The sequence below is a fragment of the Pseudorca crassidens genome, chromosome 2 (assembly GCF_039906515.1).
Source record: "Pseudorca crassidens isolate mPseCra1 chromosome 2, mPseCra1.hap1, whole genome shotgun sequence".
NCBI classification, from domain to species: Eukaryota; Metazoa; Chordata; class Mammalia; order Artiodactyla; family Delphinidae; genus Pseudorca; species Pseudorca crassidens.
Genome location: NC_090297.1, coordinates 134944589 through 134959530, shown reverse-complemented (window position 1 = coordinate 134959530; position 14942 = coordinate 134944589). Strand labels below are relative to the sequence as shown.

The 14942-nt window shown below is 42.5% G+C and overlaps 1 protein-coding gene across 4 annotated transcripts in view; it reads right to left on the bottom strand.

The window, feature by feature from the left end:
- Positions 1-10985: 10985 nt before the first annotated feature.
- The window catches only part of CEP350 (centrosomal protein 350), a 139920-nt gene continuing 135963 nt past the window's right edge, over positions 10986-14942 (bottom strand). For all 4 annotated transcript variants that reach the window (XM_067728801.1, XM_067728803.1, XM_067728802.1 and 1 more), the window contains one exon: positions 10986-14868. In XM_067728801.1, coding sequence (XP_067584902.1) covers positions 14704-14868 — 165 coding nt within the window. In that variant the 3' untranslated portion in view covers positions 10986-14703. The remainder of the gene's footprint in view (positions 14869-14942) is intronic.

Genomic DNA, 14942 nt, shown 5'->3' with positions numbered 1-14942 from the left:
CCACACACGTACGGGAAGGTCCCTCAAGAGGTAGGACAGAGCGGGCCCAAGAAGAGGAAGGGCGGGCCTCAGGCTGGGGCCCACTTTCCCCACACCTGCTCAGTCAGACGCAGAGCTCTGCGAAGTCCAAGAGTTCTATATCCAAACCTGGCCTCCCAGGTCATTGTGGAGGCTTATGTGTCAAAGTAGGAGGAGAGAACATGTTTTACTTAACAGCTTGCTAGCTTGACTGATAACTTTAAAATATTTTAAATATGTAGAGATGTGGTCTGTGGCCTCCATCGGTCCTCCTGCCCCAGGGTGGGTCTGAGTGGACCCAGGCCGCCTGGCTTGGGGCGGACTTCCCTGCTGTAACGGGGTCATGCTCTGGCCGTGCCTTTTTGGTCTGGGTCATGTACCTGCCCAGGGTCAGGGCCCTCTGCTCCTGGGGAGGCTCTGCACAGTGGCTATCTAGTCCTGTCCTCCAGCTGTTCCTGCCCTGGTCAAACAGTGGTCATTTCCACTGTATCCAGCTGACCCTGTGATGCTCTGTCGCTGGTGCCCCACGAGGCTGAGGGCTCGGGGATGCCTGCTCTGGCTTATGTCCTGACGCCACATGTGCCCTGGGTTCAAATCCCAGCTCCACCACTTGGGCAAATTACATCAGCTCTTAGACTCCTCTGTGTTCTGTCTTCAAGGATTACGGGGGAGAATCTACGTCACTCAGTGATTTTGCTCCAAGGCCCAGGGACAATACCGCCTGGTTCAGCTGCCTCTCAAGGTAGCTGCCCAAGGCTGACCTCATAGCCCAGAGCCGGCGGGAACCAAAGTAAAGAGCGGCGTGACCCCTCATGGCAAGTCCTGGGGCCAGGGCTCAGCTGAGCGGGGAGGGATTCGGGCTGGATTCGCCCTGTGGTGCTCCCAGCGGGACTCTCTGGGCTGTCGGGATTCATGCAGTCCTGGAACAGGGCCAATCTGGCCTCCGCCTTCAGAATTCCCTACTTCCCTTTAAGATTCTTCCACCTGTGAACTGTACCGGTCTGCGGCTTCCCCTTTGCTGAGAACGATTGCAGCACACACTCATACCCACACACAGACATAGCCATGTACGTTGTCTTACGTTAGGTAAGTTTTAGTGGCTAAACATAGACCTACATTTGATGAGAGTTTAATGCTCTTATTGAGAAATAAAGGCTGACTTTCACCTCACTATGAAACCCATCTCAAGCAAGATGTTCCTGAGGGTGGGGTTGAGGAGAGCACCAGGGGTTTCTAAAGAACAGGAGGCTGAAGCTGACATTCCTTCGTCTTGTTTGTGCAGATGTGGGGTCTGAGTTCACAGACAGGAATTGAATCTCTGTGGTCCTAACCCAGGACCTAAAGGGCCTGGTCAAAGTGCTGGCTATGGACCCAAATGGTTTTCTGTCTTCTCTGCACGACCATGGAAGTCAGGCTTCGGTAGCCTCCTTTCAGAAGAAAACAAGCACCCACATTCAGGACCTGAGCCTTAACACTAGAAGGCGTCTGTGGACAGATGCAATATATGGTTTTGACCCGATTATTTGGATTCAAATCCAGCTCCACCACTTGCTAGCTGAATGATTTTGGGCAAGTTAATTACCTTCCAATGCCCCAATTATCTTATCTATTAAATGGGTCTGCTAATAGTACCTGTTTCACAGGGCAATTTGCAGATTAAATGGACTTGTGTACATTAATACATGTAAATACTTAGATGCAAAACACTTAGAAGGGCTTCTGAATACTTCATTGTGTTGCTTATCATGACTACTAACCATTCAAGGGGACCAGGCAGAGGCTTGGGAAATTGTGCCACTGCCTTGCATTTTTGATAACCCCCCAGGGATCCTGAGGCTGACCTGAGAGTAGGTATGTGATGAGGTCATGAGCCCATGCTGAGGGGGTTCTATACTTTGGGGGCTTTGCAGCCTATGCTGAGGGGGTTGTTTCTATTCTGAACAAATAGAAAGGTATTTAAAGATTTCAACTTTGCTGTGGACCATTCTTGAGGTCTTATCTAGGATGTGGTGACCTGGGGCCTGAGGTTGCCCTCCCAGAGTTACATGAGAGAAGATGGAACCCATTCTGAGTCCTGAGAGAGATGCTCCAATAGAAGGGACAATGACCAAAAGTAAACATAGGATAAAGGCTTGGCTTTGGGAGCCAGACACACCCAGGTGAGTCCAGGTTACGTCACTCACATGTTCTGGGCCAAAGTCTCTTTCTCCATCAACACCCCATTCAGTCAGCAGCAGTCCAGAGCCTCTCCTCAGAAAGGCACTCCCTCTCTCTCCCAATCTCCCTTTACAGCTCACTCTCTAGTCCACAGCTCGGTCATCTCCTGCAACAGCTTCTTCATTCATTGTTGAGCTTCACCATTTGCCCCGTTAAAATCCATTCTGCACCCAGCAGCCAGAGGGAGGTGTTTTTTTTTTTTTTTTAACGTTAACGGCTTTTAAAAGTACAGACTTGATCGTGTCACTCCCCTGGTTACAACTCTCCCAGGTGACATACTGTACCTGAATAAATCCCAACCCCACACCATGGCCTGCGAGGCCTCTGCTCAGCGTCTACCACACTCCCTTTCTCACGGGGCTGCAGCCACACTGTCTATTCTCTATCCCTCATTCCCACCTGAGAGCCTTTGTGCTGGCTGTTCCCTCTTCCCAGAATGCTCTTCCCTCAGACCTTCTCACAAGTGGCTCCTTTTCATCATCCAGGCCTCAGCTCAAATGTTAGCTTCTCAGAAAGGCCTTCCCTGACCTTCCTGTATAAAGGAGCTCATGTGCCCACCCCCTGTCTTATTTCACCTGTTCTTCAGTCTTCACAGATCTGACCACTCCCCTCATTATGCATTGCTTGTTTTATTGTCTCTCTCCTCCTAGAGAATGTAAGCAATTAGAACAGGGACCTCAATTTCTTGTTTTCTGTGGGGATCCACAGTGCGTAGAACAGTGCCAGAAAATAGTGGACACATGGAATGAATGAATGGACAGATGAACGTATCCCTGGATGGCTGTTACCTGATGGTTTCCTTTACTTATTAACACGTGTGTGTTTTGTCTCTACACCCTGATCATAAATCATGCAAGGGAAATTTGGAGACCTTCTGGCTAATGAATGAGTCAAGAATAATGGCTTTGGGGCTTCCCTGGTGGCTCAGTGGTTAAGAATCTGCCTGCCAATACAAGGGACACGGGTTTGAGCCCTGGTCCTGGAAGATCCCACATGCCGCGGAGCAACTAAGCCTGTGTGCCACAACTACTGAGCCTGCACTCCAGAGCCCGTGAGCCACAACTACTGAGACCTCCTGCCACAACTACTAAAGCCTGCATGCCTAGAGCCCATGCTCCACAACAAGAGAAGCCACCGCAATGAGAAGCCCACGCACCGCAACAAAGAGTAGCCCCCGCTCGCTGCAACTAGAGAAAGCCCACACACAGCAACAAAGACCCAACGCAGCCAAAAAAAAAAAAGAATAATGGCTTCTTCTCTAGTTCATTTAAAGCTGGGGAAGTTGCTCCGTTTTGGGGCTGTTTGGCATGTGGTTGTACCCGGGGCTGAAGGGATGGAGAAGATGAGTTCTGAAGGACCTTCTGATCATAATAGAGCACACGGAAGGGTGTTGGCATGATGACATGACAGGTCAGTAAGTGCTCTTCAGTTACACCTTTATTTAGTCACAAACTCATAACTTTGCCAAGAAAGTCAGAAACTTGGGCTATATACATTGGCAGACACTGCTGGTTGTGAAATAAACAGTCATATCCCCATTCTTCTTCCTTACCTGTGGGACTTGCCCTCAGAAACTGAAAATTCTGGATACTTGCTTTCTGAGTCTCACTTACTCAGGAGGACATTGTGGCCCGTGACACATAATGGGGATTTTGCTGGGACTTATTGGAATAATTGAAAATATTTTTTAAGTTAAAAATTTTGAACTTTGAACTTCTTTTGCTGACGTAAACACATATTTCCTTTTTGCTTATGTGAATAACTTCTCAATTCTTTTTTTCTCACCAAAACATTTAACTAACAAAAAATTACAACAGCAGAGAAAATAATAATAATAACAATAACGAGAAATTAGAGGACGTGGAATCAGGGTAGAAAAAAAATGCAAAGGCCTTGATCCCTAGGCTTCAATGAACACATGTTCATTCTCTGATATCATTTTAAATGAATTACCCCTTGTAATTTCTGGGAATAATTTCATTCTCGGGTTAAAACAGAGAATAAGGTAAGTAGAAATCCCTTCCCTCTCTTCTCACTTTGGATGATGAATGGGGACAAGGCACTCGGAGCTGCTCTGGCCACCCAGGCATCATGAGCAAGAGAATCGAAGAGAATCAGGTTGCCACAAAGCTCTGACATTGCACGGTCATTGGCTGACCCTGATATTGTCTATCTCTGGATTCCTTGTTGTGTGAGAAGTATAAACCCCTCTTGTCGATCTACTTTTAGTCAAGTAGTCTGTTCCTTGCAGTCAGATGCATATTGGCTGCTATAGTTCTCAGCAAAATTTATTTTTCATATTGGTTATTTCACACATTGACATCCTTAGCTCTTTTTATAAGCAAAGGTCTTGTTTCTAGTCACTGGCCTCTAATTGAAGAGCAAAACTCTTAAATGTTTCATCTTCTTCACCAGAAACTTACAGATTCTCCTGTCTTCTATTCTGGGTCTCCCAAAATGATGAAAATAGTATGGATACTTCTTAAGACAAACTCTCTTGTTATGTACATTTTGAGCAATTGTACTTTCAAGGAAGTATTAGAATTAACAAGATATTGGTCTCAAAGGCCAGAAGCAGGAACGGTCAGTATTGCAACTCCCAAGGAATTCTTGAGTAAATGCCTTTTCTACCCCTTTTCTCTAACTGAAGAAACTCAACCTTGAGACAGTAGGAATTTGGAGTTTTAAAATTCCACTTAGTTCATCTAAGTGTTTAAATTAATTTTCTCAAAATAGTAGTAATAACTGACAGACCAGTTAGGGAAGTTATTTAGGTAATTATTATTTTTCAAAATATTTTGACTGGGCTTAAAATGGGTCATCACACATGCCTCTTTGTGTTGTGGAAACTCAGAATCCTGGAACATGTTTGGAGCTAAAAGTGTGGTTTTGAGTTTCCTGATGTGCATTCTTTTTTTTTTTTTTTTTTGCTGTACGCGGGCCTCTCACTGCTGTGGCCTCTCCCATTGTGGAGCACAGGCTCCGGGCGCGCAGGCTCAGCGGCCATGGCTCACGGGCCCAGCCGCTCCGCGGCATGTGGGATCTTCCTGGACCAGGGCACGAACCCGTGTCCCCTGCATTGGCAGGCAGACTCCCAACCACTGCACCACCAGGGAAGCCCCTATAAAATGTATTTTTAAATGATATTCTTGTTCAAAACAAAAGCACAAAAAATTTGATATCTACTTTCAGAAGATGCCAGTATCATGAAAACAAAATAAATTTTAAGAGGTAATAGTGTTATAGAGCCAAGGGAAACTCCTAAGTGGAGTTCTATACAAGTTGACACATTGAGGCTACTAATTAATGACACAACAAGACAATTCATTTCCCTACAATTGAATGCACATCTTTAATCTTTTGTTAATATGCAAAAGTACTAAAATATTTTTAATTGTGTTAAATGCACCATTTAAATTACACATCAACAGTGTTAATTACCTTGAGTCTAATTCTTAGTTGAAATGAAAAATATTTAAGTTGAAAAACTGTGACCTAAATTTAACTTCTGCAGAAAATAGCACTGGAATAGTGTTGAAGTTATAAGAGGAAAGGGAGTATAATTCTATCTAAATGCGCTCTGTGTACATTTAGAGAAATAAATGAAGAGAGGCTGAATATGCCCTTTTTCGTGTTGCTTTATTTTTTGGCAGGGGGAATATTAATTTTTATTATCAAGGTGATACTTGTGCATAGCAAAAAAAGACTTTTAATTAAACACACACACACACACACACACACACACACACACACACACACACAGAGGTGTCTTCAGTCTCATTCCTCTCCTCCCCATCATCCAGAGGTACCCACTGTTCATCATGTCATTTCAGATCTTTGCTCCGGTCTTTACCTTAGTGTTCTTATACTTTAGCTACTGAATTCCTATATTCCTCAGGGTTCTCCAGAGAAACAGAACCAATGGAATGTGTGTGGAAAGAGACAGACAGACAGACAGATAGAGATTAAGGAATTGGCTTGTGTGATTGTAGGGGTTGGCAAGTATTAATACAACATCTGCAAAGCAGGCCAGCAGGCTGGAGACCCAGGGAAGAGCTGATGTTGCAGCTGGAGTCCAAAAGCAATCTGGGGGCAGAATTCACTCTTCCTTGTGGGACTGCAATCTTTTTTCCCTCTTAAGTCGTTCACGTGATTGGATGAGGCCCACCACATTATGAAGGATAGTCAGCTTTATTCAAAATCTACTGATTTCATTGTTAATCTTATCTAAAAAATACCTTCATAGAGACATATAGATTGGCATTCGATCAAATATCTGAGTACTGTGGCCTAGCCGAGTTGACACATAAAATTAACCCTCAGACTTGCTAATATGGTAGGTGCATGTTTAGCTCTCTGACACCACCCTTCCCTTCCCCCATCCTCTCAATATAGTGATATCACAATATTCAATATTTACATTATTGTAACTATAAATATTGTTCATAGTGAGCCAAGAAGCGTATCGTGATTGTTCTCTATTTGTACAAAATTGTTTTTGTTTTTTCATTACTCATTCTTCTTTGAACCTATTACTCACTTTTTCATTACTCATTCTTCTTTGAACCCATTACTAAGTCTTTTCTCACCTCCCAGCAGCCTACCAATTAAAAGTTTCACATCGTTAAAACAGCACGTTAGTTACTCCTCTCTTTTCTGCCCTCCCGCCCACCTGGAGAACTTCCTTCTCGAGTTCTCTGTCCCCCTGCTTTAATCTGGACTGACAGCTCTCTAGGTGTGCGAGACAGCAGTCACCTTGGGAATTTCCCTCACAGTCTTCCTGGCATAGATCCCTTGTTTCTGGATCCCAAGTCTTTAGCTGTCATGGTTTATGAGAAAGAATGCTTGAGAAGTAAGGATTTAGCATTTCTGAAAGTGTCCATATTCTGCCTTAACACTTGATTTGTTGTTTGGCCAAGGGTAGACTTTTTGATGAAAATAATCTCCATTCAGTTTTTGAAAATTCTGCTGTATTTTCTTAAGGCCTCCAATGTTTCTGTTCAGGAGAGTGATGATATTTTTATTCCTAATCCTTTGTATGCAATATTTTATTTTTCTCTGCAAAAACTTTTAGAATAGTTTCTTTACCCACAGAGCTCTGATAGTTCACAGTGACGTGTCTCACTGGGGGTTTATTTATTGTGCTGGGCACCCATTGGACCATTTCCAACTGGAAACTCATGTATTTAAGTTCCAGAATTTTTTCTGGTATAATTTCCTCTTGATTTCTCTGTTCTTGTTAGATGTCCAATTAATTAGGGGTTGGATTTCCTGGATTGGTTCTCTGATTTTCTCTGTTTCTCTCCTATTTTTATCAATCTTTTTGTTTTACTTTCTAGGAAGACTTCCTCAACTTTATCTTCTAATTTTCTATTAAGTTTAAAATTATGGCTACTCTGCTTTTAATTTTCAAGAGCTGTTATCTTGTTGTCTGACTCTTCACTCTTTTAGACCATGTCATTCCTATTTTATGCAGGCAGTATTGCTTCTGGTATCTTAGAATTTTAATTTTAATTACAGTTTTTGTGCCTTGGAATGTCTTCTTCGGTGCCATGCACTGTTGTCTCACCAGAATTTCTTTTTGTTTTGTTTTCCTTTTGGTTTGGTCTGTTTCACATAGGAGGTTTCCCTCAAATCTGGGGATGGGTGGTGATTTGTTCACACATGGGCGATGTGCTAAAGATGTGATGAGTAACTCAGTATGCATGGGTGGGGCTTTCGACTGGTCAACTTTACTGGAAGGAGATCAGGTGGCAATCCAACTTTTTCCCTGGAGGAATCTCCAAATGTCAGTAACTACAGGTCTTTCCTCCAAGGCTGTTCTGTTTCCCCAGAGGAGGGTCCTCCAGTCTTCTTCCTGGGACAGGGAGTTCTGAATAAGCTTGACTGGATCTCTCCATTCAGTCCACAGACTTTAACCTAATCCTTATTTTTGGACTGTTGCCTCATTTTTGTGCTCTGTTGTACCTGGTGTCCTTGAATTCAGGGCCCCTCTGGTTCAATTTCTCCAGACAATAAATTATCTCCTGAGGGCATTGGAGAGGGGATCATCAGTGACCTGGATCCTCTAGGTGGGGGTGGGTGCCAGGGGAGTCTACTTGATCCCTTCAGACTTCAATCAATTTCTCTGTTTTCATCCCCGCTGGGAAACACAGTCACACACGGCTTCTCCCCTCCTGCATGGTCACCTAAGAATGGGCCTGGGCCTGGACCACTTCCTTACCAAGAGACAAGAGTCCTCACAGGCTGTGCTGGTCTCATCACCTTTCCCTGCTTCAGACTCAACGTGTACTCCTTGCTCTACTTCAGCACAGGTGTCAGTGACCCTCTGGCATGACCCCAGCTTTCTGTATTTCAGACCCCATAGGAGGGGTTGGGGTCCTTCCACTGCAGCACCAAGTGGGGTGCATACCGGCTTCAGAGTGGAGCCACTGGCCACGGGGGGCCAATGCATTGCAAGGGACTGGATCTTGTGCACTTTCTCTCCTCCTCCTCTCTTGCTATAAGGACACACGGTACCACGTGAGCCTGGGGCGCTGTTGTCTGTTCTCAGCAACCTCCTTGATTTCTTCCCTGGGTGACATCATCATCAAATGAAAATTGCAGACAATAGCTTGTGACTGAAAAAAAAAAAACCAAAAAACCTGCTCATCACTCATATTAATGCTTATAACAAAGAACCAATGGAAAAAAACCACACACACAAATGGAACTCATGAGCTAAACTAACACACACTTAGCAAATCACCATGACTGCCCGTTGGGCCCATCACAGAATGGAACATAAATGTCCACCTCAGATATAAAAATGGACCAACTCACAATGACTCGCCCCCCAAAATGAAAGCCAAAGATAGAACAGTCATGTGACTCCTGTCAGCGAGGGCAGGCCGTGCGACATGGCAAACTGGGCCACATGAAGCAGGCTTAGGCCCAACACAAATGTGGCAAACTGACCACATGGAACCACAAGTCCCCAGTCATGGATCCCAGTGACTCACGCCTGGACACATATTTGTGTGCCATGTAGACTCAGAGACCACTGTTGTAGCTTAAAGAAACAACTTTGCCATATGTTCAGATATCCAAAGAAATTCCCTTGTGGTCCAGACACCACATTCACAGCCCCCAAAACACAGTAACGGACGTGCTCCTGTGACATCACTAGAGCTTTCATGCTCCCCATCCCCCCAGACAGATGGGCCCAAAACACACTGAAGTGAGTGGCTCAAACATCTACAACAAAGCCATCAAAACCCCAACTTAATGGTACCCCATTAAGCTTCCAGGCCTTGGATGGACCTGCTGGCCATGGGGGACCGAAGCATTGCAAGGGACCGGATGTTGTGTGCTTTCTCTCCTCTCTTTCTGTAAGGAAACTAAGTACCTTGAGCTTGGGGTGCTGCTGTCTGTTCTCAGTGACCTCGGATTTACGCACTGGTAGCACTTACCTGCCTTTTAATCTTGGCTCCACAGCCTGGCCACCCAACGAACCAATGCCACACTTCACAGCTTTCTCTGTGGCAGTCGCTGCCTCCAATTTCTGAGCTTTTCTGGGATTTTATAGAGCACTGGCTTGCTTCTCCAGCAGTCACCTCTGTAAGTCTCACCAGTGTTGGTCTCACCATTCCTGGCTCTGCTGTGTCAACCACCATCCTCCCATCTATCAATACTATTTTCATATATTTTGATTCAAGGAAACAGGTACTTGGTCTTTTTTCCAAGATTCAAGCTGTCATTACTATCGTGACTTACCAACAAAAAGTATCTGGCACATTGTGGGCACTCAAATATCTGGTGTTTTTTTTTGTTTTTTTTTTCTTCTTTTTTTCAAATATCTGTTTTATAAGAGTCAGAAGAACTTAGAACTTGCTGCAATACGGGATCTTTTTCTGAGAATTTCTTTAATGTACATGGTTGTGTAGGAGTTAAAGCTGTAAGAGGGATAGCCATCAGGAGGCTACCAGAGGAATTCAGGTGAGATGGTGGTGGTTACGTCTAACTTGCTGGACCAGAGATGATTCATAATCCTGAATGGCAACCGTTTCCACCTTGGCAATCCTTTTATTCTTCCAGCTCTAATCTCCAAGCTTATATTTCTAGAAATAAATTATAGCCACACCTCATCAGATGGTTGTTCTTCCTCGTCACCCACTTAATTGTGTGACATTTCCACATGTTACTTTGTAAAGGGTGATCAGAATTCAAGTCATTTGGGAGAAAAGACATTTGCCTTGAATTACAGGGGAGAAGTCCATCGATATAGAACACAAAGTTATAATGCAGCAGGGAACTCTTCTCTGACTCACTCCCCTACTCTTGTTGGGTCCTTGTATTAAATATATATTCTCAAACCAGCGTATGCTTCCTTTGCAGGGCTTGCCGCAATTTGGCATACATTGTTTTTGAAATTATTTTTTGATGACTCTCTTTCGTTAGACTTTAAGCTCCCCAAGGTCAGGGATCATGTCTGTCGTCTGCTCTCTCCACTGCACTGGGCACAGTGCTCAGAACACGAAGGTGGGCGCAAGGACTGTTGAAGGAGTGAGTTATGAATGTCAAAGCCCAGGCTGCTCAGATGGACGTGGGGATGGCATTTATGTAAACAGGTCCTACGCGCAGCTCGTCTTTACTCTTTTGCTCGATCATAAGTGCTCTGCCACCCAATAACAGATCAGAAGTGAATTTTATGGAGACTAGCTTTCTAAACTTGGCTCAGAAGGTGAAAAAAATGAACACCTGACATGAAATTAATTTACAAATCAGTTTATTTACACATTTCATCTTTTCTTAAAGTACATTTCAGTTAACAAATCTATTTACACAGGTGTACACGGGAACTCATCCCAGTTATTTTACAGATCATACTTACAAACCACACCCTAAGTCTTCTGTGCAAAGTTGCACTGGATGTGACTATTGACTGAAAAAGGCCTGATGACCAGGCTATTTACACATACACAGTAAACGGGTTTGTTTTTCATGTCTGCACAATACAGTACACACAGGGAGGCGGGGCCTCCCAGGGAATGCTTTGCAATGTGTTTACCGAGAAGGCTTTGCAAAGTTCAGAAGGAAAAGCTATTAAATATAGATTAATTAAAATGACAGTACCTCCTTTACATCAGTTTACATTTTTTCTTCACATTTTTATAATACAGTTTATTGAATTGCTGCACAACCAGTTTAAGATGATTTGTAAACATGTAAATTTCTACAATTTGCATTAAACATCATTGTAGTTTCTATCATTTGCTCTTTGAATTAATGTTTTATTCACTAGTATTCTTAAGGTAGTAAAAGAAGATGTAAGTTTGAACTTCTTGCAGAAAAGTTATGAGTCTCTAACGCTGTGCGAGTACACACTTTATTCAAGTATTGCAAAAAGCTAAGGCCACTTTTTTTTTCAAGACAAGAAAGTGAACAAAATTGTTTCTATCAATAGGCCACAACACTCTTATGAGCGATGAAATCTCTTTTGAAAGGTAATTTCTCAGAGACCTGTAGTCACAGAAGGAATTTTCCTTTCTTTTACATAAAAGAAACACAAATTACCTTCCTTATTAACTACTTTTGAGCTCTTCCCACTTTTCCCTAGAGTAAAAATTCCTGTTTAGACCTGAAGAGGGAATCTATACCCTGTACTTATTTAACCCAGAGTGAAGTACTCTGGATAGCACAAATTATTTTGGACTCAGAAATAAATCTGAAGCCTATATGTTGGTTTACTGCTAAATTCTGATAGTGCTATTATTCTAAAAGATATTACTGCTGATGCAAAGATCTTTTTCTTAGAGGAATTATGAAGAAAGAGTGAAAGAGGATGGGAATGTGGGGAGAAGGAACAAAGATTACAAAGAGGGAATATTTAGATTCTTGGTTAAGAGGCAGAGCTTGATTAAAAAGATCCCAATATGGAATGAGTGGCTGGGTATCCATGTTTATCATTCCTAATGCTAACAATTAACCCATTTTCAATTATACCCTAATAGTTAAAGCAATAAGAAATCTGCTAATTATAGATTCCTTTGTTTTCTGCTACCAAACTATGGATAATCATTTCTAGCAAAGAGTAAGACTGATCCATTCCTGCCTCTTTTATCTGGAACCCAGGATTCTCAAGACAGTAAAGACAGCTGGAGTATGTTAGGACTGCTACTGCCACATTCTTGGCAGCATTCTTACCAGGGAACTTTAAGTCCAGGTTGCTGATTCCGTGGACTTATATCATTTTTTTCATTTTTGGAATCACAATGTCATAAAGAGTAAAGATAAACATTATTAAAAATTTATTTAGGTCCAAATAATGAGTATGTAGAAAAACAACCTATATTCCTATTATATTATTTTCATATTCATTTATAAAAAATTTACAGCAGCTGTAAAGTTTCAGTATCATAAGGACTATGTAATCCTACAAACAGCCAAAGGATGTAGACAAGATGTTTTTCCGTCTTCCAAATAACACAAACTGAAAAGAAAAGGCTTCGCTTTTCCTTGGCCACATGAAAATAATATCTCCACACTACTGGTTAATAACCCCAAGAAACCCTAGTTCTCTTAGTCAATTTGCTCATTATGGCTACAAGACTAGAGCTCAACATCAAAAGCCTAGAAGCAATGCTGGCAACATCAATCTGAGCATTTCCCGAGACCCAGTCACAACATTTCAGTGCTTTCCTTATTTGTCAAGAGCTATCATACCAGTCATTGTGCAAAATGCAAGTATTCCAATGATTATTTCAATAAATTTCTCATAATGACAAGATGGAACCGAAGAGGAATGGAAGTGTGCATAGTAAAACATTGGAGACGCAAAGGCAAGTTGGGAGGAAAGAGGCAGAAATGAATGAACATGCACACTTAAAGATTATACCATCTTTGGGGTTTTCCTAACATATTTTGAAGTTATAACATTCCAGGATATTTCTAAGTATGAATCCAGTGGATGTCTTATATCATGCTTCTAATCAGGACCTTCAATATTAAGGCATTTACATTCACGCCTAAGATTATCCACATTCTTCTAGATTACTTGAAGGATAGGACTGATTCAGAGAAACCAGTCAAGAAGGCAGGGTACTGAGGTCCCAGGAGAGCATCACACATGCTCTAACATAGCAGCTGGAGTCTATATATTTTTTTCAGATACAGGTAATAGTTGTGAGAAGCAATGCTGCAAGAGAGGCAGAACTGAATTTTACAGTGTCTTTAAATCATTTTACCCCATTCCTGCTACTGCAGGTGATCTTAGAAGAGCTCATCTTCTTTTTACTGAATTAAACTGCCTTCTTCAATATGTGTATGGGTTTGTTAAAACCGTTAAGTTTCCTGTGCAAAGACTACGAACCATAGAAGCTTCAAGACAGAAGTTTAACTATTACAAGAAGAATCTTTCACTTCTGAATAGGGACATACATTTTCAACTTAATAATTTATCTTAAAATAAATTAAAAAAATGTTCTATAGCGTAAAACAAGCACACAAACAATAGACAATATCTTTTTGTCTTTGGTGCACACACTCATTTCCTAAATCATTCAAGTAACAGCGTCTCTGACTTCTTGGGGAGATATGGGAGCTTAAAGTTTGAAGGCCAAAATGAATTATTTCCACTTCTGCCATGCCTCGATGCCTGAGATGGTCCTGAGGATCTGTGATTCTGGGAGCAGCTGGCAGAGGTTCAGAAGAAGTAAGAAAAGTGCAGGGGTAGACAAGGGGTGGAAGAACCAGCCCTGCACCAGTCCTGTGAGCCCAGTCTTCAGTGGGGGCACTTCTTTGTTTTCATGCTCACAGAGAAAAAACTAAGAATAATGCAAAAGTTTAAAATTCTTTAGATGGTGCTCAGGAAGCAAGGCTACCACTGATGTCTGTTAACTTGACAGTCCACTTGGTGCTGCTCAATTGCAATAATGGAAGAAAATGGTCTTCAAAACAAAATGAAATGAACTCCACAAAGGGAAATAGGCACACATTACTAAACTTGCCTATCTGAAAGTAGTTCAGGGTTTAATACTGTTTAGAGACTATAATGTCCATTTATGACTTTCATGGTATAAACCAGGATTCCATTTCAAAAATGGTATGATGCACATCTATATACCTCTCTTGCTTGACTTCAGACTCAAGGAAGTGATACCCTAGTCTAAGCTAAGAGGTAAGTCTGGTGCTTTCAGCCCTCATCTGAGACCCAGTAGGGATGCTAACAAGAGGTGTAGGATTACACTGTGTGTCAACATCAGACCCTGCCCACCGAAAACAACCAGTTATTCCAGTGGACAGTCTCTAAAGGCTAAGGCTGTAATACCAGATATACCTCATTGTCCCATGAACTCCAAACCAGTAGTCTTTAAGAACAGGTACAAGGTCCAGAAGCACTCTTGCTATGATGGAGATGGGGTGTATATCAGGAGGCAGAAAGGCCCAGGACTCATATTAGCACTCAGTGTTCGATTTATTTGCAAGATGTCACACAAGTAGCATTCTCCCCTGTTTTTCACTGATCTGATTCAGAACATCAACAGTATCTCTGATCAAGGTCTCAAAGATCCCATCAGCTAGCTGCATCTTCACACATAACTCATCCTCATCATAGTTCACCCACTGTGCCTCCTCCTCGTGGAGCTCCTGTACCTAGAATTTAGAAAACAGAAAGGTTAGAAAATCACTGTCACACAAAAGCTAGGAATCAATGATACTCACTAACT